Raw genomic sequence first — 26,724 nt, forward strand, 5'->3', positions numbered from 1 at the left:
TTTTCCGAAGCATTTCCAGCCTTTCCTCTCCCCGTGAGGTGGCTACGGCAAGCGCCATGGTCCCCACATTGTGGACACCCGAATCCAATACAGATAGAAGCTTGAGCCATCTTCGCACATGCTTCTGAAGTTCTTGCCTCATAGATTTTTTTCCGCTAACCTTCATGGATTTGCTCTTTGACAATAATTCCCAAAGCTCTGATTTAAATTTAACTTGAAGAGCCTTTAGTGGGTTCATATGGTAACCTAAATTTTAAGTTCACTCCAGGCCAGCACTTTTATAATATGCAGTGGATGTAGACCCCTTTGGTAAGATAAAATGGCACCGTATAAAACTTGATCAAATACATTTTCAGCTATGAGGACCCGCAGAGTATCTGTGAAAGAAGTAACAACAGGAGTTCCCGTTGTGGCGCAGTGGTTAACGAATCCGACTAGGAACCATGAGGTTGCGGGTTCCATCCCTGGCCTTTCTCAGTGGGTTAAGGATCCGGCGTTGCCGTGAGCTGGGTGTGTAGGTCGCCCCAGACGCAGGCTCGGATCCCGCGTTGCTGTGGCTCTGGCGTAGGCCGGTGGCTACAGCTCCGATTCAACCCCTAGCCTGGGAACCTCCATATGCCGCGAGAGCGGCCCAAGAAATAGCAAAAAAAAAAAAAAAAAGACAAAGAAGTAACAACAGTCTTATCTCATAAAGAAAGAATACTATTTAGTATTTCTTATGTCTTTATAAATCAGAATAAACAGATTGTTAAGGAAAAGCATAATAAGCATCTTGACCATATGCTGTTTCTCATCTCGCCTTTCATCAAAATAGACAAAGTGCAAGTTCTTGTGCTGCAACGGAAGCAAATACAACTAGTATCCATGAGGATGCGGGTTTGATCCCTGGCCTTGCTCAGTGGGTCAGGGATCCGGCATTGCCATGAGCTGTGGTGTAGCTCCCAGATGTGGCTCAGATCCTGCATTGCTCTGGCTGTGGTGTAGGCCGGTAGCTGTAGCTCTGATTCGATCCCTAGCCTGGGAACTTTTATATGCTGCAGGTGTGGCCCTAAAAAAATAAAATAAAATAAAAAATAAAATCAAGTAAAAATTAGATAAAGCTTGTGTAAGGGCTTATTTATATTCTTACAAGGTACCAGGATGTGTCCGTCGCAGCCCTCCCCTCCCAAAGCTTGTAATCCACCTGAGGGCAGGTTTGCCTTCCAAAGACAAACTCGCTGATCCAACCCAGTCTGGGATAAGGTCTCAATGCCACAGAGGTTCCGAAGGGGGCCTGTGTGAACTCTGCAGTGGGCTGGGTCATGAGGGAAACATTCAGTAGAACTTCAAAAGCTCTAAAAGGATGGTCAAAAATGATACAGTGGCCAAGGTGAAGATTCAAATGTTGCAGACATGTCTGCAGGGTCAGGTTTCCATGTCATTGGAAGAAATCGGTTTTTTTTTTTTTTTTGTCTTTTTGCCTTTTCTAGGGCAGCTCCCATGGCATAGGGAGGTTCCCAGGCTAGGGGTCTAATCAGAGCCATTGCCACCAGCCTACGCCAGAGCCACAGCAACGCCAGATCCCAGCTGCTTCTGCAACCTACACCACAGCTCACGGCAACGCCAGGTCCCTAACCCACTGAGCAAGGCCAGGGATCAAACCTGGAACCTCATGGTTCCTAGTCGGATTCGTTAACCACTGCGCCACGACGGGAACTCTGGAATTGGCATTTTAGGGACCAATCTTCAGATCCAGAGAAGGGGAGAAGGGACAGGGGACCTGACTGGGGTGAGCCTTGAATGCCAAGCAAAAGACTCTGGACCTGCTATTAACCTTTTTTTTTTTTTTTTGGTTCCTAAAACTTCATAGAATCTAAAGATCCAAATGAAGGACTTTGAAGTCAGTGCTGAGCCTGTGCAGGAGTGGCTGAGTAAAACCGAGAAGATGGTGCGTGAAAGCAGCGATCGCCTGTATGATCTGCCAGCGAAGAGGCGAGAACAGCAGAGGCTGCAGGTGATGAGGCTCTGGGCGGCTCTGGCCACCCCCTGGCTGCCGGGCATCCGGATTCAGAGGCCTGCCAGCGCCCTGGAGTTAGCTTATGCTGGCCCGAGTTAGAGCGCACCCTTTCTCAGTGTCCGATGTCCCGTTCTCTGGCTTTCCTTTGAGGCCTGGTTCCTTGGGTCCTGTGTGTAGCTTGGAAATAATAACTCGCCAGCCTTCGTGTCCGTGTTCTTGGGGCCCAGGCTTTGTCTGCCATGTGCTCTTCCCCAGCCTCTTAATAGTAACTTGCTTGTGCTTTTCAGTCTGTCCTTGAGGAAATAAACTGCTACGAGCCTCAGCTCCACAGGCTGAAAGAGAAAGCTCAGCAGCTGTGGGAGGGCCAAGCTGCCAGCAGGAGCTTTCTGCACAGAGTGTCCCAGCTGTCTTCTCAGTATCTAGCGCTAAGCAATTTCACCAAGGTAACGCCTGCCGTGCGCCTGCGTGAGTGTGGGGCCCGGGAGCCCGGGGCAGGGGTAAGGCCTGAAGTGCCCTCCCCGCCTTGCAGTTTGTGCTGTGTCAGCTCAACGTGCTTGTCTGAAAAGAGCAAGGGAGGGTTCAACCATCTAAGCGCTGAAGAGACTTCCAGCTCTGTGATCACACAAAATATTCCCTTTAATCCTGAAATGGTAATGTTCCCCAGAGCTTTTATTTTGGAGACTCAAAGCATAAACATAAGGCAGAATTCAGAGGATTGGGTCTAAAGATGCTCAGATTAAATTACTTTAGAAAAGCAGGAATTCAGGAGTTCCTGTTGTAGCTCAGTGCATTAAGATCTGACACAGTGCCCATGAGGATGGGGGTTCCATCCCTGGCTTTGTTCCATGGGTTAAGGATCCAACATTGCCCTGACTGTGGTGCGGGCCTGCAGCTGCAGCTCCAATTCTACCCCCAGCCCTGGAAACTGCCATATGCCACACATGTGGCTGTAAAAAAGAAAAAAAGAAAAAAAAAAAAACCATGAATTCAGGGCCGTTTTTAAAAAATTTTTTTGACCATACCCATAGCATGCAGAATTTACCAGGCCAGGGATCGAATCCTTGCTACAGCAGTGATAATGCTGGACCCTTAACCTGCTGAGCCACCAGGGAACTCCAAAAGAAGTTTAAATTTTAGTGGGACTAAATGTAATGAGTTAAGGATACTTTTTTAAATTTGTCTAAATTCTTTAGATTTAATACAGAGTAGTCAAAGGCGTATTGAGTGAGAGTTTCAGTTCAGATTCTAGAGCAGAAAATTGGCAACGATTCCCATAACCTATTCAAGGTCTTTTCTACCAGCTTAGAAAAAAGTAAATGGGATCCCACAGTGACCTCATTTAGAGCATGCGGCAGACCCATCTTGCACTTTGTCTCCGGCCTACCTTGAACCTGATGGCCTTTATATTCCCTTTTTGCTATTGAGATCTTAGGATGTAAGACATTTGCTGTAACTTGGCTTCACCTGTTTTGCTGTGAGCTTACTCTTGGTCTGTTGTTTGCATTCTCAGCAAAACATCCCTGAGACAATCACCGTAATACAGGTCTTGGAGCAAAGAATCTATATTTACACCCATTTTTTTTTTTTACTTTGTTTGCCTTTAGAAAATCTGACACATATCTAAAGTTAGAAAAAAATGAAGGATACCTTTCTATTCCTTTGCATTAATGTAGATACCCAGAAAAGTCAACAGATGCTTGAATGCTTTAAGAGCTGAAAACTGTACTCATAGCATCTCCACTGTGTTGGATATAACCTTTAATTAGCAAACAAAATCACATTTGCTGTCCCAGATTTTTAAATTTGGGGATATTATAAAACCTGAGATAATTTTTTTTTTAGAGCTGGCTGCGATGTAGGTTACATCAGTCTGTGGAATCAGTTGAGCCAAATATGATCCTGTGAGAGCAGAAACTGCTTTCATGTGTTTTCCAGACAAGATGTTTGGAAGAAACTTCACTGATTCCGAAAAGTATCACAACTGTCGTTAAGAAAAATAACAAGTAAATTCAAGGACAGTACATCGTCATTATAGTCATTCTGCTTTTTGCCCCAGTTATTCTCTTCGTCTTCCTGGTCAGGGAGATTGTTCACATCTCATGGATTAATACAGCCTCACACTGTGTCTGTGCAGCGTAGGAACGTAGGGCTGATGGCACTTGCTTGGAACAAGGGGTTCGTTTTACAATCTAAGTAGCTTCAGACTGTGAGGTCTCTGCGGAAGGGCCAGCGGGAAAATGACTTCTGTCATTTCCAGGAGAAGGTGTCAAGACTGGATAGAGTTGTGGCAGAGCACAATCAGTTCTCCCTGGGGATGAAAGATCTGCAAGACTGGATGACGGACGCGGTTCACATGCTGGACTCTTATTGCCACCCCACCTCGGACAAGAGCGTGCTGGACAGCAGGATGCTCAAGCTGGAGGTGGGCCTTTTACGGGACATTTCTCTAATTGAGGAAATTCCTTTTTCTCAAAATGTCTCAAGCTTTATCTGCCTGGTGTGATAGGGTCACGCTTTGTCCACAAGAAAGCGAAGAACGCTCCGTGGAATGATGCTCTTTGCACAGGGGGGCCTTGCCCAAGTGTCCCTGAATGGTTTGAGCCCAGACATATTCACCCATAAATACGTTACAAAATAATAATAATAACAACCCAAAGGTGGTTACTTGCTTGATGAAGCCAGTTGAGAGGCTAGTTTCAAATTATACCCTAGACGCATCTATACTGAGAAATTCCCGAAACATTTTATTGGGCAAAACATTTCCCATCTTGTTCAACTCACTTGTCCGCCTGCACCAGTTAATCAGTTTTCCCATCACAAGATATTAGTTCTACCCTAGTTTACACTTGTGATGAAATAATTATCCCACATCCATTCTCCTGGCATTTATACACTGGGCATCCTCAGGGAGACAGGCACTCTCTCTGGATACTGAGGATTCGAAATGAATGAAATGCGGTCATTGTCCTCAAGGATTTTGTGGTTGAGGCTAGAGGCTGGAGCCCGGAAGACGATCATAACAGATAGGGATGTGCTGGTGGAGCTGTAGACACGCAAAGAGCAGAGCTGGGCTAGAGGGATAGGGTTGAGAGTTGGCGCATGCGTCTCAGAAAGTGTGATGCCTCAATTGAGTTTTGAGAATGGTGCCAAATGAACCATTCTCAAAACATGAGAAGACGACCAGTCTCAAAACATGAAGAAAACATGTGAAGTCGTTAGCAGTTCCTCTTGCAGCAGAAGCTGTCAGCGGTGAGGGGTTGAACCTGGATCTGCAGAGGCTGTAAGGGCCAGACGAGAGAGGGAGACAAAATTTTACCTTTTAGGTGATAAAGACCAGTTTTAAATTTGAATTCCAACATTCTTCTTTCTTTTCTTTTTAAAAATAATGCAGTGGTTTTTTTATTATATTTATAATTGTACCACCATCATCGCAACCTAATTTTAGAGCATTTCCATCCCAAACCTTCAGTCTACCCCTCTCTCCCCTGCACCTGTCCCCTTTGATAACTGTAAACAACGTCCTTCTTATCTAGAAAAAGAACAGTACTTGTGAAGAACTTCAAATCTATCCATTAATATGTAATATGAATTGATCTATTTCTTTAGGTTTGTTGTATGAGAGACCTTCACATTTATAGAACTTTGAGAGTTCAGGAACCCTACTGACTATTTTTCTCTTATTAAAAAAACAGTAAAAGTAAACTTCAGTGGAAATGAGGGATTAATCAGAGAATTATAAAGACCTGAAAAGCCAAGGCGACTGGGAGACTGGTGGGTGACTGGTGACTGGCAACTGGCATCACCAGCAAGTGACTCTCTTCCCCCACCTGCTGAGCCTGAGAGAGCCAGGGCTCAAAGCCACTGCAGATCATTCTGCTAGCCACACGAGCTCTGAAATATTTAAAGCCAGAAATATTAACCTGGCAACTGACAAAGGGCTCCTGTACGTGCTTTTACAGGCCCTGTTATCGGTGAAACAGGAAAAAGAGATCCAGATGAAAATGATAGTGACCAGAGGGGAATCTGTCCTACAGAACACCTCTCCCGAAGGCATTCCTGCCATCCAGCAGCAGCTGCAGAGTGTGAAGGATTTGTGGGCGTCCCTTCTGTCTGCAGGGATCCGTTGTAAAAGGTTGGTGAAGCCGAAGGTGGCGAGGCCATTGCTAAAAGATCCATAGACTACTCGGCAACAGACTGTTCCCAGGGTTCGCTCCATCTTTCCCCGCTCCCTCCCTCCCTCCCTCCCTCCTTCCCTCCCTGCACTCTTTCCTTCTTTCCTTCCTTCCCTCTTTCCTTCCTTCCTTCCTTTTCTTTTTTCTTATTAGAACAAGAGAACCTGGCAGGTGCAATCTTGCCTTTAGGTTGACCTGATCTACTGTGTTTTAATGTAACTCTAACTGTATGTTTCTCTGTTCACCGCTCCAAAAGCCAAAAAGTAAATCAGTGCTTCATCATGTGAAGATATATTAGTGAAAACCTAGTAGTTCACTTGGGAGGTAGCCCCAGGAATCACCAGTAGGTGGTGGGAAAGAGACACAAGGAAGGCAGAGCAGCCAGGAAAGGCTCTGGCGGGGTGGGGGTGGGGGGGCGCGGGGTGGAGCAGGGCCTGGAATTCCCCATGGGGGGCACCAAATGGCCATAAACAAACTGCCCTGAGTCAGGAGGGCAGCTGAGGGCTGGGCCCAGGGGACAACAATCGCTGGCACTTGTTGCCTACACTGCCCTCAAGCTGAGACGGCGCCAGGGACCAAAGGATGCCCTCAGCCCAAGAAGGCATAGAGCTGGCCTTGGAGGACAGGTTGGCAGTGTGGTGCAGTGGCCTGGTTGGAGGGTGGAGGGCAGAGTGTCTGCTTCACAAAGGCTCAAGCTTGGTAGTAAAATTAGTCGCAAATGATTAATAGCATAAAAAAAATTAGCATCCCGGAGTTTATGTCATGGCACAGTGATTAACAAATCCGACTAGGAACCATGAGGTTGCGGGTTCGATCCCTGGCCTTGCTCAGTGGGTTAAGGATCCGGCATTTCCATGAGCTGTGGTGTATGTCGCAGACGTGGCTCGGATCCCGCGCTGCTGTGGCTCTGGTGTAGGCTGGTGGCTACAGCTCTGATTGGACTTCTAGCCTGGGAACCTCCATATGTCGCGGGAGTGGCCCAAGAAATGGCAAAAAGACCAAAAAAATAAATAAATAAATAACATCTGTGTTGAGAGAAGGAAGTGCCTAATTTACCTGTAAAATAAATAATCAGGTTTTAATAATGACTAATTCAGGAAATATTAGCCTGTATCTGTGATTTTCTGAATTTTATTTATATATATATACATATATTTTCTTTTTTTTTCCTTTTTCAGCCACGCTCATAGCATATGGACATTCCTGGGCCAGGGATCAAATCTGAGCCGAATCTGCACCAATGCCAGATCCTTAACCCACTGCCCCAGGCCGGGATCCAACTGGCAACGCCACGGAAACAAGCCGGATCATTAACCCACTGAGCCACAGCGGGAACTCCCTGATTTTTAAATCTCATGCATTGCAGTGACTTTACTTGGTTCTTCCTTCTTTTAAAATCCCTTCCCTTTCCCCTTTTTTCGGGAAGTCCTACTCAACTTGATGGAGTTAAATATCGGTTCTCTCCTTGCCTGAGCCTTAGTCCCAGGAAAGCCTCGCTCAGGGCATCTCTCCTGGTTTTGCTTTCAAGCCTCTCCCCATGTCTCAGGTGACCTGGTTCCAGACCCCTGGTTTTATATTCAGTCCCACTTCTCCACCTGTCAGCCTGGACTCCACTGTCCCTGGCTTCCTGAGACTGTATGGCCAGGGACCCAGACTCGGAGTTGATAAGCCACAGCCATCCCCCATCCGCCCCCCCCCCCCCAAAGCCTGCTGTGTCCCGATCTGTGGGTTTCCTGCTGGAAGGGGACAGAGCGGACACAGCACCCGAGATCAGCCAGATCGGACTGGCCCGACTTCTCACACAGATTACTGTTCTCTCAATGACCTTTCAGCCAACTGGAGGGCGCTCTTTCCAAGTGGACCAGTTATCAGGATGATGTTCGGCAGTTTTCCAGTTGGATGGACGGCGTGGAGGCCCAGCTGAATGACCCCGAAAGGCAGTACGCGGACCTGCGGGCGAAAACCGCCGCGCTCGGGAAGGCCAAGGTGAGGACTGGATGGCAGATTCCACCGCTTCTCTGACAGGTGCTTCGAATGCCATGGTTACAGAAACGCGCTTAGCTGTGTGCAAGGGCCGTCCGCGTAGGTAAACCACGTTTGGGGGTTTTACTCTAATTTCTGCTGGGTTCTTAACCCAAACTTTTGTTTATGGCTATTTTATACGTGAATGAGATATTCTCTTGCAGGAAAACCTCGTAGCCCCATGTTTTATGATGATAATATTGAAAACGTGGCCACTTGTAATATCTTTTAATATCTTCAGCCTGCTCATCACTAGGAAGTAAAAATACTTTCTTTTATAGCGCATGCTGTTATATTTCTACTTTTGAATGTTATTCACACTACTTATATTTGTACAGTACCACATGTAAAAAATGCTCACTAGGTAGATATTGGAGGTATGCTCTTAAACCTCTCTTTTTAATGATAGCATTATTTATTCAAATATTCAAAATTCAGAAAATTTCGAAGACCTTTGGTTTATTCATTCAGGGCATATCCATCAGATGGCCTCTTCGACCTCAAGCAGTGTTGTAAGCAGCACTTGTTCTCTTCTGTTCCCCCGAATCCTTCACTCTTACGCTCTCTCTCTTTTTATTTTTTGTTTTTTTAGGGCCACACCTGCGGCATATGGAAGTTCCCAGGCTAGGGGTCGAATCAGAGCTATAGCTACGGGCCTACGCCAGAGCCACAGCAATGCGGGATCTGAGCCGTGTCTGCAACTTACACCACAGCTCCCAGCAACGCCAGATCCTTAACCCACTGAGCGAGGCCAGGGATCGAACCCACGTCCTCATGGATCCTAGTCGGGTTCGTTACTGCTGAGCCCGACAGGAACTCTCACTCTTATGTTCTCAATCTCAGTTCCTTTATGTCACTCCAGGCTAGCCTCAGTTCGAACCCTTATTTACCTAGTCCCTTCTCCCTCCCTCCCACTTTGGGTGAGGCAGCAGGTCCAGTTGACTGTATCTCAGAAATCCCCCTGGCTCTCATCCATCCTTCTTCTCCTTTTCCCTCTCCCATCGTCTTCATGTGAAGGTGAAGCTCCCTCCTGCCTGAGAGCCCCGCTGGCTTCCCATTGTTTACAGGGTCATACTGATCTCCCTTCTCTAGTGTGTAAGAATTTTAATAATCTCCTTTGCCAGCCTCATTTCCTTCACCCTCCCAGCCTCCTTCCATGCCTGGGCCCGCCTTCCTGAATTTCACAGTGTTTCCTGAGTGCACGTGTTAAATGAAATTCAGCGATTCCACGCCCTGGCAGACGCTCTTCCCTTTTCAGAGCGTGCCTTGACTCTGCCCCTGCACCTGGCAACCTTCTCCTTCCCTTCCTGAATCAGTTCAGAAGCCCTCTTTGCTCTGATACCTCCAACACCCGAGGCTTAATTAATTCTTCTGTTTTCTGTCCTTCCTATCTTTGGATCAATTTTATAAGATACATACCTCTCTCCCTCGGCGGATAAAGAGCTTCGTTTTCTTCATATCCTATGCACTTGGCTCTCTCTCTGACTTTTACTCTCTGAGTAAAAGTTATTTGAATGACTAAATGACTTTACAGGCCCTGGGCCAAGTCACTTAACATTTCTGGGTCTTGTGTATGCATCTGAAAATTAATATACTCATAATTACCTACCTCATAGTATTGTATAATGATTTATTGTTTCATTAATTAAATGATTCATCTATTCAGTGAGTATTTATTGGGAATTTGCTACATGCATGTCAGCTGTGCTGGATTCTAGGCAAACAAAACAGGCAAGGGCTGTGTTCTGGCACAGACACATACACTCATCTATGAATGCCTGAATAAATAAATAATGATAACTGGCGATGAGTGCTTTGAAGAAGAAAAAAACACACGCTGTGAGAGAGTCACTGGAACAGGGCTCGTATGGATTGGCGTCTGGGGGAGGGGCAGGAAAGTCCAATCTGAAACCGTAGACTTAGATGATGCCTGAAGGAATTTGGTGCAGAGGAAAACAGTGTGGGGAGGAGTTGGGAAAAGAGCATTTCAGATGAAATATCTGCATGTCCAGAGTCCTCAAGTAGGGAGAGAACCTGGCTTGGATAAAAGGGACCTAAACAAAGGCCATATGTTGCTGGAACAGAGAATAAACTGGGGTGGGTGCTGCCAGGTGAGCTGGCAGAGGTGGCCGGGGCCAGAGCATGCATTGCCATGAGGATGCCAGCCTGAGGATTGCCCACTTGATCCTCACAGCCTAGGAAGATAATGTTTTAAGCTGGGACGGGACATGCTTTCCTTTAGAATCTTAAAATCTTTGATCACTCAGGCTGCTGTGTCAAGTGTGGACAAAGGAACTGGGCAGGAATTTGGAGCAGAGAATGTTCCTAGCAGGATATTGCAACAGTCCAAGTAACAGATGATAGCAGCAGGGGTGAGGAAGTTTGCAGGGGAAGGAGGACACATGTCAGAATATAATGAAGAGCTAGAACTAACAGGACTTCCTCATGGATGGTGGGGCAGAGAGTAGGGAGAAAGGGTGACTCCAGTGTTGTGACTCATGAGCTGGGTAGGAATGGTAGCATTTGCTGTTCGAAAAAAGACTGAAGGGCAGAGTGGTTTGGTGGTGGCTTGAGAAGGATAGGAATGGAGTAGAGCTCAGGAGCCAATTTTTGGACAAATTAAGTTTGGAATCAGTTTCTCAGAGAAAGTTCTGGGCCAGATGTCAAACACACACACACACACACACACACACACACACATCATGTATGTATACATATAAATATATATATATGTACTTTTATATGGATGGATAGATTAATCTATCTGCCTACAGATGGATAGATAACCTGAGATCCCTTGTCAACTGTGCAGTAAAAATTTTAGTAGTATCAGTGTTATGATGATGTATGTGGCAAGTCCTTTAATTTTTTTTTTTTTAATTTTACTCTAGCTATTAAATGAAGAAGTGCTGAGTCACAGCAGCTTGCTGGAGACCATTGAGGTCAAAGGAGCTGGCATGACGGAGCACTATGTCACCCAGTTAGAATTCCAGGACCTGCAGGAACGATACAACACAATCAGAGAGCGGGCCAAGGTACGGCTCGCAGAACCACTGAAAGAGGCGTATTTGGAGCCATGCTTATTTAAAGCCTCACTGATTTGGGGGAGTGATAGACTCGTGAAAGCAGATAGAACAACAAAAGCAAAATGCGTTTTAACTCTTTGAATACCCCACTGGCAAAACCAAACAAAAACACGGAGTTCCCTTGTGGCACAGCAGATTAAGGTTCCAGCGTTCTCACTGCTGTGGCTTGGGTCACTGCTGTGACACAGGTTGAATCCCTGACCTGGGAACTTCTGCATGCTGCAGGCACAAGCAAAAACAAACAACCAACCTCAGTTATTGTTAGGATCAAAATTATTGGAGGAAAATAATTATCAACTAAAACATCCTAGAAGTGTATCTATTTAAGAAAAATTGGGGGCAGCTTCATAAGGAAAACTCATAAATGCCTTAATATGTCTGGTGATGAAAATTTTCCAAAGCAGGATATAATCACCAATAATATTTATCATTCTTTACTTACATCTCTCATAGAAAATAAAATCACTTTTCAGAGCATACCCTATTTTATTAGACCAAGTACACGGACAATTAAATCCAGTGAGGGAGTTCCCATTGTGGCTCAGCGGCAACAAACCCAACTAGTGTCCATGAGAACGTGGGTTTGATGCCTGGCCCTGCTCAGTGGGTTCAGGATCAGGCATTGCCATGAGCTGAGGTGTAGGTCACAGATGGGGCTCAGATCTGGCACTGCTGTGGCTGTGGTGTAGGCCGGCAGCCATAGCTCTGATTCAACCCCTAGCCTGGGAGCTTCCATATGCCATGGGTGCGGCCCTAAAAAAAAAAAAAGAAAGAAAAAAGAAACTGCACGTAGTAATGTATTCCATATTCTGTAATCTTCTGTCTTAAATGCTAATAATAGGAAGCAGTAACCAAGTTTGAAAAACTGGTTCGCCTGCACCAAGAGTATCAGAGAGACCTGAAGGCCTTTGAAGCTTGGCTGGGCCAAGAGCAAGAAAAGCTTGAGCGACATTCAGTTCTTGAAGGCGATGCCCACACTCATGAAGCAACATTGCGGGATCTTCAGGTAAAGTCGTCTTTATCGTAAAACAAAGGAATTTTCATGCTGAACATGGAACTGTTATTTTAAGCAATGGGAGGTTACTGTGACCTTAAATCCTGTAAATAGTTGATACGTACTCAGTGAAACCCTAGTAAGTTACCATCAAGGGCATTCTGGGACCTCTGCGGTATGTACTTGTCAAGATCATTGGTAGGCAGAGTTCCCTAGTGGCACAGCAGGTTAAGGACCTGATGTCACTGCTGTGGCCCAGGTCACAGCTGTGGCAAGGGTTTGATCCCTGGCCCCAGAAATTCCTCTTGCCGTAGGCATAGCCAAAGGGGGGGAAAAAAAAGGATCATTTATTTGGTAGGCAGTTACCAGAAGTGGGACTTGAGGAATTTGTTCAGCTACTACGGTGGCCTCTAGCAGGAGTGGCTAATGGTCTGATTTCTGGTGCTGACTGGCCCACCTACCTGTTGCTTCCTAAAGGATTGAATTAGATGTGGGGTATAACTGGCAGAAGACAGTAGGATGTGACACGTCTTTAGTCAAATTGGTGGCACCATCTTAGGCCATCTGGTTTTAACCCAAATCTGCCACGTGGCTGAGGAGATAGGTCCAGGGTTGGAGCCCTAGAAGAAGGACTTCAAGGAGCTAGAAGAGCGCTGGTGCCCAGGCAAGCGGTTTGTGATTCAGGGCAAGTTGGCAGTCCTCGTGGGGAAAGTGGTCCTATCCCAATTACTTCTTTGCTCATTTAGTGTTTACTGAACACCTAATGCAGTGCAGATGTTTGGCCAGCTACTGCACATAAAGATGATTAAAATATTATTCCTGCCTGCAAGGAACTTGTCATTTAAAGAAATGCAGATCCACTGATAGGTCATTCCAAGCAATGTTATAAGAGCAATAATAGAGCATTTCAAGGCATCTTATGGGAGCATGAAGGAAAGCCCTTAATCTTACCTAGAGAGATAGGTAAGGGTCAGAGGGTGCCCTAGTAGGGGCGCTAGGCACACCAGAGAATGAAGAAAAGCCAACAAGACAACTCTATGTCCTGCCACCTGCGTGCTGGAATTTACTGAACGCTGACAGCCCTCGTTAGAATTGGTTCAGGATTGGACCAGATGTTCCTCCAGCTCACACAAGGTGGAAACGCAGGCCTGAGATGGTCATTGCTGGCCTATACCATTTCCAGCTATTTCCTTAGGTCTCAGAAGGTATTGGGTAATGACAGGAGGGCAAGGTCAGGATCAGGAAGTTTAGACTCTGATTCCTGGGGAGACCTGACCCTGGGTGACCTTGGGCAGGAGAGGACCTCTCTGACTCAGTTTCCTCCACAGAGTCGTTCTGAGAAAGGATTAAATGAGGTGGGAGAACAATCTTACTTAAAATCTATTCATGAAATAAGTATATAGGAGAAAGGGTCATAATTTTATGAGCTTCTTTAAGGATCTCATCCATTCTCCTTTAAAATAGCAGGATACCCTGGTGTGCTAGGTTTAGCGGTTGTAATTTATTTTAGCAGAATCGACTTTGTTTTCTGTCCCTGACCCCTCCCAGCACTTCAGTCCAGACTTCCTGGGCAAGCAGGTGCCAAACTCTCTGGGCTTCTGTGCAGGAACCGGGCCAATAAGTCGCTTGTCACCAGCAGATGTTTCTCCTGTTCCAGTGAGAAGAAAATGCCTCACATCCATCAACATGACTGTGGCCCAAACCCAAACCTAACTCCAACCTCAGGTTTCACCGTGTTATTAATTCTTATTGCCATTATCTTATTTGGAGTCACCACAAATGTAAAAAAGGAGGGAAGCTGCTAGAGGCAAAAACTGCTGGTGACAAATTGTGACATTCCAACTGCATAGCGGAACGACCTCAGGATCCTATTTCAACAGTGGAACGATCACGCCTAGTGATCTGGAAATCAGCCAGGAGTTTGTACCAAGTTTGCAGATTATTTTGTATTTACTGAAGGCCTAATTTGGATCATAGAACACATCTATTGTGAAGATATTGAACCATATTTCCCCCTCAGAAGAAATACTTGAAATGGGGGATATATAAGATGTTAATTTATGCCCTCGTGACTTGTGTCACAGTGAAAACTACTATAAACAAGGGAAAGGGGATATATTGAGAAGATTAATTAGGGCAGGGATCAGGAGACTATAGCCCAGAGCCACCATGCCTCTATTTTAAATAAAGTCTTATTGGAACACAGCCACACCTGTGCCTCTGTGTAGTGTCTGTGACGGCTTTGGCTCCACGATGGCAGGGTTATGTCTTAAAGTAGTTGCAGCAGAGACTGTGTGGCCCACAAAGCCTAACGTAGTTACAATCCAGCCCTTGACAGAAAGTTTGCCAACTCCTGAATTAAGGAAAGAGACTGTACAAAAATAACTTTAAAAGGAGTTCCCGTTGTGGCTCAGTGAGCCAAGAACCCAGCACGGTCTCCCTGAGGATGCAGGTTTGATCTCTGGCCTTGCTCAGTGGGTTAAGGATCTGGTGTTGCCACAAGCAATGGTATAGGCTGCAGCTACATCTCCAATTTGACCCCTGACCTAGGAATTTCCATGTGTCTGCTTGTGGCCATTTTTTTTTTATTAATTTTTTACCATATACATTGTTCTTTTCTATTTATAGCACATAGCTGAGGAAAAGTGTATCCAGTAGTTTGAACCATATGAGATCACTATTTTCATAGGTCAAAGTGGTCAGATAACAGCATATGTCATTGGTATTAAAGATTTTAAAATAGTATTGTATTCTCACTAAATCTGTTGGTGCTTTTAACATTCTTGGTGGCATTTGACTTGGCCCCTTTCAGGTTTAGATGATAGATCAACACATTTTGTTTTGTTTGAAATTAGAAGTACAAGTATATAATATTGTTTTGCCAACATTTTAAAGATATGAACTTTTTGTCCTGTAAAAATCATGTAGGCTCTTAAGACTTGGTTCATACTGAATTTGTAGGGTAAACTTCTAGAGCTTATGTTTTGGAGGAAGGAAATATATGTGCACCTGGGAGTACCTGGTAGGCAGGTGTGATAATTCAGACTTCCAGGTTTGTATGCCCTGTACCCTCCAGGGCCAGCTCGTTGTCATCACATCCCCTAGAAGAGCTTTGGCAAAGGATTCCTTCTTAGCAAAAAGAAGGCCCATTGTTCTTTTCTCAGCCACAAGTGTAACATGGATCCCACTCCATGTCATAGCAAAAAGGCTTAGGCTCTGTCAATAGATTAGAAGCCATAAAAAGCTTAGGTTATTTTATTAAACAGTAACCTTTTGTTTGTTTTAAATCACAGTGTTTTTGCCTGTAAGCTGACAAGGTAAATTTCAGCAATTGTTTCTAAAATGATTGCGAAAAAGATTTCTCTTTGTGTGCATGTGTGTGTCTGCGTTTTGATTATTTTAATTGGAAATATTCCAGAATTTCTCTCCTGACTAGGGAAACAACATCCAGCGTGAGGCATATGCATTTTTTGCATAAGTTGGAATCAAATCGTTCTTTTCTGATGTGAAGTTCAAGAGGGCACAGTTGGCTTGAGTGAGACATGATCCCCGTGCGGGTATGAAATATGAATGAGCTGACAGCCATACTTTGGCCCTTCAGGAGCTCCAGGTGCACTGCGCAGAGGGACAGGCCCTGTTGAATTCGGTGCTGCACAGCCGAGAGGAAGTGATACCTTCGGGCATCCCCCAGACGGAGGACCGGGCTCTGGAGTCGCTGCGGCAGGACTGGCAGGCTTACCAGCAGAGGCTGTCTGAGACCCGAACCCAGTTCAACAACATAGTCAATAAGCTGAGACTGATGGAACAGAAGTTTCAGCACGTAGATGAGTGGCTAAAAATCCTGGAGGAGAAAGTGAGTCTCCAGACTGGACGTCAGTCTACCCGGGCCGCCAAGGAGATACAGTTACATCAGATGAAGGTACGGCTAGCGGAACACCCTGGTCTTTGTCACAGCAGCAGTTGCCTTGCGTAATTTGTGTTTTTAAAATATTTAGTAACTGTTTGTCCAGGATTTAGATTTTGCAAAATCTCTTTATGCTGGCCAAGAACTTTGATGTCAGTTATAATGGAGGGAGTTCCCCAGTGGCTCAGCAGGTTAAGAATCCGGCATTGTCAGTGCTGTGGCTTTGGTCACGGCTCTGGTGCAGGTTCAGTCTCTGGTTTGGGAACTTCCATGTGCCACGGCTGAGGCCAAAAATAAATAAATAAATTACAATGCAGCCTTCTTCTCCTAGTAATCATTTATTAGAATCCTAAGGTTGTCTATCTTAAGAAAATATAGTTCAATGGAGTATTTTATATTTTCCATCCCTTGTCTTACTATCTTGCTTCGTAAAGCTATGTGAATGCTAGTGTTGCAATAACTTAAATTTATGGTCCTGATTTGAAATTGCTCCAATATACCACGCTGATATAGTACTGGATGATTTATTTTATTCTACTTTTCATGCAAATTCTATGCATATGATCAAAATAATGCTTAGGGCTTGGGAATTTCTTTTCCCTATTCATCTGTTTTAAAAATTTATCTAAGTACAGGAGTTCCCGTCGTGGCGCAGTGGTTAACGAATCCAACTAGGAACCATGAGGTTGCAGGTTCGGTCCCTGCCCTTGCTCAGTGGGTTAACGATCCGGCGTTGCCGTGAGCTGTGGTGTAGGTTGCAGACGCGGCTTGGATCCTGCGTTGCTGTGGCTCTGGCGTAGGACGGTGGCTACATCTCCGATTCGACCCCTAGCCTGGGAACCTCCATATGCCGCAGGATCGGCCCAAAGAAATAGCAAAAAGACAAAAAAAAAATTTATCTAAGTACAACACAAGATATAAAAAATATATATCATACATTGGAGTTCCTGCTGTGGCTCAGCAAGTTAAGAACCTGACATGGTGTCCCTAAGATGTGGGTGTGATCCCTGGCCTTGCTCGGTGGGTTAAGGATCTGGCTTTGCTGCAAGCTGTGGTGTAAGTCGCAGATGCTGCTCACATCTGATGTTGTTGTGGTAGTTTAGGCTGGCAGCTGCAGCTCCAATTTGACCCCAAGCCTGGGAACTTCCATGTGCCGAAGGTGCAGCCTTAAAAAATTACACACACACACACACACACACACACACACACACACACACACATATAAGCACTCAAACTTGTGCAGTGCATAGTTTTTATCATGTTATTGTAAAATAAGTTTTCATAAAGTTTCTTTATGACACATTTTCAAACTTATATCACAGAAGAAATATGTACTTTTTTTTTTTTTTTTTTTTACTTTTTAGGGCTGCACTCGTGGCACATGGAGGTTCCCAGGCTAGGGGTCCAATCCGAGCTACGGCTGCTGGCGTACACCACAGCCACAGCAACATCAGATCCGAACCACATCTGTGACCTACACCACAGCTCATGGCAATGCCGGATCCTTAACCCACTGAGTGAGGCCAGGGATCAAACCTGCATCCTCATGGATACTAGTCGGATTCGTTTCCACTGCGCCACAACGAAAGCACCAAGAAATATTCTAAAGATAAACTGAAATCATCTTCTAGTAAGGATATATGTATGTTTCTATATATATTTTTCTTTCTCAAGAATCCCTAAGATCCAGCCTTTCCCTCCAATACTGTGTCATTTCAGAAGTGGCATGAAGAAGTCACCGCTTACAGAGATGAAGTAGAGGACGTGGGGGCCAGAGCACAGGAGATCCTGGACGAGAGTCACGTGAGCAGCCGCATGGGCTGCCAGGCCACCCAGCTGACCTCCAGATACCAAGCCCTTCTCCTCCAAGTGCTTGTGAGTATTCACCCCTGCTCGTCACAGGCCGGCCAAAGTCTCAAGCCAGATGTTCCTCTTCTCACTCACTTCTGCCGCAGCTCCGCGTTTGTCAAGAAAGCCACTGGCACAGGTCTTTCGTTCATGGTCCAATTTTGTTTTATCTTTCAAAGGAACACATCACATTCCTGGAGGAAGAGATCCAGAGTTTGGAGGAATCAGAATTATCCTTAAGTTCCTATTCTGATTGGTACAGCTCTACTCACAAAAACTTCAAAAACGTGGCTGCCAAAATTGATAAAGTCGACCAAGTGATGATGGGGAAAAAAATGAAGACCCTGGAGGTGGGCATTCACATATCAGGCTCGTGTCAGCCCCCCTTCTTTCACTGAGCTGTTCTCATCTCCCATGTTGAACAGGGAGCACATGTGTTCGTCCCTGCCCAGGGGGCCTGTGATCCTTGGCTCATCATTTCACTCGAAATTCCAAGTTAAATTGGAGTTCCCACTGTGGCACAGCGGGTTAGGGATCCAGCTTGTCTCTGTGGAGGCAGTCTCCAGCCTGGCTCAGTGGGTTAAGGATCCAGCGTTGCTGCAACTGTGGTGTCGACCACAGCTCTGGCTTGGATTGGAGCCCTGGCCTGGGAACTTCTGTATGCTGTGGGGGGTGGCTGAAAAAGAAAAGAAAAGATTTAAAAATAAATTCCAAGTTATTATCTCTTTAAGCCGAAGACTGGCTGTCATTTACTTGTGCTGTGACATCATCACATGTGACTACTCATAAAAGCCTTAACTAAATTCCAGTTTGACGCTTAAATGTTAAAATAAAAAAGGAGTTCCTCTCGTGGCTCAGGGGAAACTTATCTGACTAGTATCCATGAGGACGCAGGTTTGATCCCTGGCCTCGCTCAGTGGGTTAAAGATCCGGCATTGCCATGAGCTGTGGTGTAGGTTGCAGATGCAGCTCGGATCCTGAGTTGCTGTGGCTGTGGTGTAGGCCGGCGACTACAGCTCCCATTTGACCCCTCACCTGGGAACCTCCATATGCCACAGGTTCAGCCCTAAAAAGATGAAAAAAATAAAAAAAGAAAAAAGAAAAGAAAAAAGAAGGAAAAAAGTTATCTCAAATTCATGGCACTGCATTAATAGAGTTTTAACTCAGGTCTATTGGAATACTGTTAAGAATAAGAGAAACATCAAGTTCCTTCTTAAGTCTCTGATTTGGAAATGACATAGGTTTTTAAAAAACCTATACTGATATATAAAGAGGACTCCTGATTGGTGATAGCCAAATCTGGTTATAAACTTCAAAAACGTATTTTAAGAGGAAATTCTGACTCAGGAATGAGACATGGGAGTTCTCATCATGGCTCAGTGGTAACGAACCTGACGAGGATCCATGAGGACTCAGGTTCGATCCCTGGCCTCGCTCAGTGGGTTAAGGATCTGGCACTGCTGTGAGCTGTGGTATGGGTCACAGACACGGCTTGGATCTGACGTGGCTGTGGCTGTTGTGTAGGCCAGTGACTACAGCTCTGATTCAACCCCTAGCCTGGGAACCTGCATATGCCACAAGTGCAGCCCTAAAAAGACAGAAAAAAAAAAAAGAAAGAAAGAAAGAAAGAAAGATATCATGCCAACTCTGTATTCCCTTCCCACTCACTCTCTTTCTCAGGGTTTGCTAAAAGACATGGAGAAAGGCCACAGTTTGCTGAAATCAGCCCGAGAGAAAGGAGAGCGAGCTCTTAAATACTTGGAAGATGGTGAGGCAGAGGCCTTAAAAAAAGAGATCCACGACCACGTGGAGCAATTGAAGGAACTGACCAGCACTGTCCGGAAGGAGCACCTGACTCTGGAAAAAGGCCTGCATTTGACAAAGGAATTCTCAGATAAATACAAAGCACTAACTCAGTGGCTAGCAGAATACCGGGAAATCCTGCACATTCCTGAAGAACCCAAAATGGAATTATATGAGAAGAAAGCTCAACTATCTAAATACAAGGTAGTGTGTCGTCACTAATGGACAGATGCGGGAGGAGGTCATGTAGGATTAAATGGGAAGGATGTGATTCCTGGCGTGTGTCACCCTGAGTGGGTGCTGGAAAACGTTCTCAGCACGCCTGCACTGCTGGTGGTGGGCAGTGTAGATTTATTGGCTAGATACACTGTACTAGACTTATTTTTCCATTCCAGACTCCTATTTGTCTGATATTTAAAGATTGTGTCAATAAATGGAAATCTACTCTGGCAGTGTAATCCAGGCACATGGCTCCTCTAGACCACTCTCCCCTGGCCTCTGGATCTCACTTCTTACAGATTTTATCATTTCATGTAGAGTCTTTCCTTCATCTTTTGGTACCCAAGGCCTAAAAACTGACCTGTGGTAAATTCAAACTGAGACATCATATTTCTAAGAAAATAAATTGAATTAACCAACTGGTTAAACCTCTTAGAAATTAATTTTTGAAAGAACAGATGGCAGTATGGCTATCAATATACATGATATAGATATAAGTATCTTCCTGGTGAAATTAGTGAAACAATTATTGAAGCGTATATGTGGAATAGTTTGTTTTCTAAATTTGACCCACATTATTTAGCGATAGTCTTTTGAAAACGATGGTGGGATGGCTTACCTAGAAGCTTTTCCCGTTTTTCCTCCTCCAGCCAATGTGTCTGTGTATATATATAGCATTTTTAGCCCCTCACAGCAAGGCTGCAGCTGGAATTCGTCTCTCCAACTTTATATTCAGCCCAGATATTGATTTTGTGACTCAAGATCAAAAGATAGTACCTTGCTTCCTTCATTTTGTATTAAGGACTTTTTGGGCGTTTTTTCCTTTGCTGAAAAGAGTGAGGTGGAAGCCATGAACTGTGTTAAATTTAGCCAAATGTAATTCTTTTCCCCCTACTCCTTTCTGCACTTGTGAAGGGCTATTCGATGTGCTGCTTTGATTGCGTAGTTAATACCTGCATTAGTCATAGAAAGGTATTCTCTATTGCTTTACACTTACAGATTTAAAAAGCATATGTCAGATCTTTATTGGAAGTAGATCATCTCGTAGGTGCCAATGTATGTGGATATATTCGCCTTGATCACATAGATGAGCTGGCTCTTGTGGTTTGTTTTTTTTTTCCTTTGTGTTTAAAGTCACTTCAGCAAACAGTACTGTCCCATGAACCATCAGTAAAATCAGTGAGAGAGAAAGGCGAAGCCCTTCTGGAACTGGTGCAGGATGTTACTTTAAAGGACAAGATAGATCAGCTTCAGAGTGATTACCAGGACCTCTGCAGTGCAGGAAAGGTAAGAAGAGATCAGAAAGTCAATAAAAAATGTGTTTATTTGTCACAGAGGGGGTCCCGACTACTTTTTAATCTATCTGCAAATTTTAAGGACTGATATCAGTCAATTATTTTTCCTTTTACTCAAATGGGTGTTCAAAATGGCCTAAAGAGGAGTTTCCATTGTGGCTCAGCAGGTTAAGAACCTGACCAGTATCCATGAGGATGTGGGTTTGATCCCTGGCCTTGCTCAGTGGGTTCAGGATCCAGCCTTGACACAAGTTGCAGTGTAGGTCGCAGATGTGGCTCGGATCCGGTGTCGCTACGGCTGTGGTGTAGGTCTGCAGCTGCAGCTCCAATTCAATCCCTAGCCCAAGAACTTCCACAGGCCTGGCCCTAAAAATAAAAATAAAAATAAATAAATACATAAAATGGTGTATCAACTCTTATTTTGTTGGATTTTTTTTTTTCTGGTTCCTAGTCATTTTCTGATGTGTGTAATTCTGCCTACCCCGTGAGTTGCCCTGGGGTTTGGAAAATACGAAAGTTTTATGGCTGAGTAATATGGCGTTGTGTCATGCCATTTGCAGCAACACGGGTGGAACTAGAGGTGATCATACGAATGACATTAGACGGAGAAAGACAGCTGTGAGATCACTGACATGTGGAATCTAAAAAAAATCTGCATGAATGAGCTTAATTACAAAACAGAACTAGGTTCACAGAGAAAACAAACTTGTAGTTGCCAAAGGGGCTAATGGGGGGTGGAGGAGACAAATGAGGGGTTTGGGATTAGCGTAGACATACCAGGCAAACAATAGGGACCTGCTGTATAGCACAGGGACCTATAGTCAATATCTTGTAATAACCTATGAAGGCAAAGAGTCTGAAAAAGAATATACATATATACGTATAACTGAATCACTTTGCTCTACACTTGAACACAACATTGTAAAGTAACTGTATCTCAGTAAAAATAAATAAATACATGTGTTGTCTAAACAAAAAATTTGTGTATAAAAGTTTTAAAAAGATGTTTGGCTGGAAAATCCCTTGTAACGGGTGCTTGGTTTCACAGGCGCATGTCTGCAGTCTGGAGGCGAAGGTCAGAGACCACGAAGATTACAATGGGGAGCTCCAAGAAGTGGAGAGGTGGCTGCTGCAGATGTCGGGTAGGCTGGTGGCGCCCGACCTCATGGAGACCAGCAGTCTAGAGACAATCACCCAGCAGCTGGCCCACCACAAGGTACGCCTGGTCTCCAAGGAGCCGAAGGATGCATTGTGGCTCCAACAGGCACACCGATGTGTGTGCACGCATGCCTAGCTCTGGACTCTAATGACTGTACTTAATCAGGTTTGAAGAGGTTCCCATTGTGTCTCAGTGGTAACGAGCCTGACTCGTATCCATGAGGATGCGGGTTCAATCACTGGCCTCTCTCAGTGGGTTAAGGATCCAGCATTGCCTTGAGCTGTGGTGTAGATCACAGACATGGCTTGGATCCTGCATTGCTATAGCTGTGGTGTAGACTGGCAGCTGCAACCCCAGTTAGACTTCTAGTCTGGGAGCTTCCGTATGCCGCAGGTGCGGCCCCCCCAAAAAAAGAAGAATCAGGTTTTAGTATCAAGGATGCCTGATAATTGAGAACAGCTGAATTTAACCCTTAAGTGACCCAACAACAGCTGAATCCTGGCCTTCACTTTTTAAACACATTTTAGGATTTTCCCCATCTAATAGCTTTTTTTATTGCAGAATATCATCTCTAAGGAGTAAATTATCAAAGTGAGATTATCTTTATTTTAGAAACAAACAGCCAAAGATAGGCTACAGAAACAGTCATCAGAGAGTCTGGATTCTAGTCAGATTCTCTTCTTCCTAGTTGGGGGGACTCGGCCTCTCTGAGCCGCTTTTCTCTCTCTCTCTCTCTTTTTTTTTTTTTTTTTGGTCTTTTTGCCTTTTCTAGGGCCGCTTCCGCGGCATATGGAGGTTCCCAGGCTAGGGGTCTAATTGGAGCTGTAGCCGCCGGCCTACACCACAGCCACAGCAATGCCAGATCCCCAACCCACTGAGTAAGGCCAGGGATCAAACCCACAACCTCATGGTTCCTACGTGGATTTGTTAACCACTGAGCCACAACGGGAACCCCAGCCTCTTTTTTCTCCTTTTTAAAAAATGATAATGGTACCAGCTCCATCACAATGCTGTTGTGGCCATCATGGGAGATAATGTATATGAGAGTATTTTGTAACCTACAAAGTACGATACTGATATGAAGTGTTCTTATCTTTATATTTAATATGTATTTTTGGAGTTCCCTGGTGACGTAGTGGGTTAAGGATATGGTGCAGGTTCAATCCCTGGACCAGGAACTTCCTCATGCCGCAGGCCCAGCCAAAAGGAAAAAAAAATAGGTATTTTTGGTAATTATATGTGACAGGTGACAGACGTCATATGGGCACAGTTTTATGGAGCAATTTTGATGTGCTTAATGGGAAACTGAATTTTAGCATGATATGGTCATCATCTAGCAGTATGCGTCTAAGGAAAACCCATAAACCACTCCTGGCTTCAGTAATCCTATCTGTAGAGAAAATTTTGTTTAGCAACTCTGAACAGAAAATAACTATGTGATAGAGTCTTTTGGCACCGAGGAAGTACCCTCCGTAACCTCATGATGTAGTGTTTCTGTTCTGGCTCGAAAGACAAAAAGGTTCTTTCTCAATATGGCATATATAATAACTGTTAACCCAGCATCATTGGGAAAAAAGTGGTGGATCCTGGGCTGCTGGAGGCCCACCATGTTTTCCTTAGTTATGTTGATATGTGCCAACCCAGAAAACCTGAGTTGGAATGCATCACTTGTCATTGGCATCAAGGAGCAGTCAGGAAATTAGAACGTGATTTGAAAAAGCCGATTCCTCCTCTCTAAGTGACCTCTGGGAAAGGTTGCTGGAGACCACATGTGGGCACTGTGATGTACATGAGCTGGAGTCAGGCAGAGCCGTGACCTTGAACATGTTTTATAACCTCTCTGTGCTTCAGTCTCCTCATCTGTAAAACAACGATAACAATAATAATACACATTTGTCAGGGCTCCTATACGGTCCCTGGACCATAGCAGGTGCTTACTAAACAGTTAGTGGTAAGTATTGTTTTTATCAATGTAAATATTATTAGATGTAAACTAGATATTACGTAACTTAATTAGACATCGGATGATTCCATAAGTCAGATATCATGGTATTATGTAAATTAAAAATTAGTAAATCAGATTAAATAGTATCAAGATTATTTTCAATATAAATTATACCAGGATTTTGGAGTTCCCGTCGTGGCACAGTGGTTAACGAATCCGACTAGGAACCATGAGGTGGCGGGTTCGGTCCCTGCCCTCGCTCAGTGGGTTAACGATCCGGCGTTGCCGTGAGCTGTGGTGTAGGTTGCAGACGCAGCTCGGATCCCGCGTTGCTGTGGCTCTGGCATAGGCCTGTGGCTACGGCTCCGATTCAACCCCTAGCCTGGGAACCTCCATATGCCGTGGGAGCGGCCCAAGAAATAGCAACAACAACAACAACAAATTATACCAGGATTTTAATTTATAGAGTTGAAAAATGTATGCACATCCTTACCACAGAGCACATCTCTAAGATCAGTCATGAATTCATTTGTCTTTGTTTTTTTTTAAGATTTTTATTTTTTCTATCAGAGTTGATTTACAATGTTCTGTCTGTCAGTTTCTGCTACAGCAAAGTGACCCAGTCATACACATACACACTCTCTCTCATTTTATCCTCCATCGTGTTCCAGCACAAACGACTACGTACAGTTGCCTGTGCTGTAGAGCAGGCCCCTCATTGCTTACATCATTTCTGTGTCACTTAATCCATTAAATTCATCCATTCTTCTCATTGGAGTATCCCTGAAAATACACTTTTTTTTTTTAATTTGCTGGTATGGTATCCAAGACAAATTGCAAAACTCTTCTAAAAAACATATTAGACAGTGAAATGACTGATCTTAAACTTTCTGTTTGATGGCTAGATTATTTTGAGACTAAAAATGGAATCATGAGAACTCTGAATTTGTTTCATTTTTGTAGGCCATGATGGAAGAAATTGCTGGTTTTGAAGACCGTTTGAATAACCTTAAAATTAAAGGTGACAATTTGATCAGCCAGTGCGCAGACCACCTTCAGGCAAAGCTGAAACAAAATGTACACACTCATCTGCAGGGCACAAAGGATAGTTACTCAGCAATCTGCAGCACAGCCCAGAGGGTGAGTACCACTGGAACATTCTAGAATGATGAAGAATTAGGGAGAGAGGCTGTATAAGCTGGAAGTTCTTAAAAATATTTTTTACGGGAGTTCCTGTCGTGGCACAGTGGAAACAAATCCGACTAGTAACCACGAGGTTTCAGGTTAGATCCCTGACCTCGCACAGTGGATGAAGGATCCAGCATTGCCGTGAACTGTGGTGTAGGTCATAGATGTGGCTCAGATCCTGCGTTGCTGTGGCTCTGGTGTAGGCCAGCATTTGCAGCTCTGATTTGACCCCTAGCCTGGGAACTTCCATATGCTGGGGGTGCGGCCCCAAAAAAAAAAAAAGTAGTCTTCTTGCTTCAGTCTTTTGAATACTTTTGGTGTTTTTCCAGACAGAAAACAGGAAGACAGAACTAGCATTGTACATTTGGTTGATGTGACAAAGTGGTGAATTTCAGACATGTGTTTTACTCAGTCTTTTTATTCCATGAATTATGAAAAAAATTTAATTTTGTTTGTTTTTATTTGCATGTAGTCAATAACTTCTTTCTAATTTGCCATTTATCCTGTAACACCCAAATAAGTTTATTTTGTAAGTCTCAAGATAATTATTTTCTTTTCAACTCTATGCAGCCGAGGTTTTACTCTAGTTCAGTATTTCTGTGTAATCTTACAGAAATTAGGAAAAGAAGTAAGCACCAATTTTGAGGTATACTTCAGCTGGTATACTTCCACTAAAATAGACTCCTTAATATAGAAATAAGTTTCAGATAAAAAAGAATCACCCTTTTGTATATTCTAATACATTCCTACTGATACGCTAACCCTGCCCACATTCTCTTTCCAAAATCAGGATACTTTGTTGTAAGGTATAGGTTGAGAAGTTATAAACTGGGGCATCGCCAGTGTGCTTTGAAACACATGAGCTTTGGAGCACAGCAGGTCGGGGGGGGGGAATCCGTTTGAAACAGACTTGTTTCATTTGATCCCAGTGATCATTTTTTTATCATTATTATTATTTTAATGAATTTTATTACATTTATAGTTGTACAGTGATCATCACAACAGTTTTATAGCATTTCCACCCCAAACCCTCAGTGCATCCTCCCACCCCCCAACCTGTCTCATTTGGAAACCATACGTTTTTCAAAGTCTG

At 44.3% G+C, this 26,724-nt stretch overlaps 1 protein-coding gene across 13 annotated transcripts in view; it reads left to right on the plus strand.

The window, feature by feature from the left end:
• SYNE1 (spectrin repeat containing nuclear envelope protein 1) overlaps positions 1-26,724 on the plus strand; it is a 479,896-nt gene that overhangs the window by 246,544 nt on the left and 206,628 nt on the right. For 12 of the 13 annotated variants that reach the window (XM_047769899.1, XM_047769909.1, XM_047769910.1 and 9 more), the window contains 14 exons: positions 1,850-1,993; positions 2,284-2,439; positions 4,254-4,418; positions 5,956-6,128; positions 8,001-8,154; positions 11,082-11,225; positions 12,118-12,282; positions 15,872-16,189; positions 17,894-18,049; positions 18,202-18,372; positions 19,703-20,029; positions 21,179-21,331; positions 22,388-22,555; positions 25,407-25,583. In XM_047769899.1, the coding sequence (XP_047625855.1) occupies positions 1,850-1,993; positions 2,284-2,439; positions 4,254-4,418; positions 5,956-6,128; positions 8,001-8,154; positions 11,082-11,225; positions 12,118-12,282; positions 15,872-16,189; positions 17,894-18,049; positions 18,202-18,372; positions 19,703-20,029; positions 21,179-21,331; positions 22,388-22,555; positions 25,407-25,583 (2,571 nt within the window). The remainder of the gene's footprint in view (positions 1-1,849; positions 1,994-2,283; positions 2,440-4,253; positions 4,419-5,955; positions 6,129-8,000; positions 8,155-11,081; positions 11,226-12,117; positions 12,283-15,871; positions 16,190-17,893; positions 18,050-18,201; positions 18,373-19,702; positions 20,030-21,178; positions 21,332-22,387; positions 22,556-25,406; positions 25,584-26,724) is intronic. The other variant, XM_047769907.1, reaches the window with a different exon arrangement.

Source organism: Phacochoerus africanus, chromosome 2 (genome assembly GCF_016906955.1).
Source record: "Phacochoerus africanus isolate WHEZ1 chromosome 2, ROS_Pafr_v1, whole genome shotgun sequence".
NCBI classification, from domain to species: Eukaryota; Metazoa; Chordata; class Mammalia; order Artiodactyla; family Suidae; genus Phacochoerus; species Phacochoerus africanus.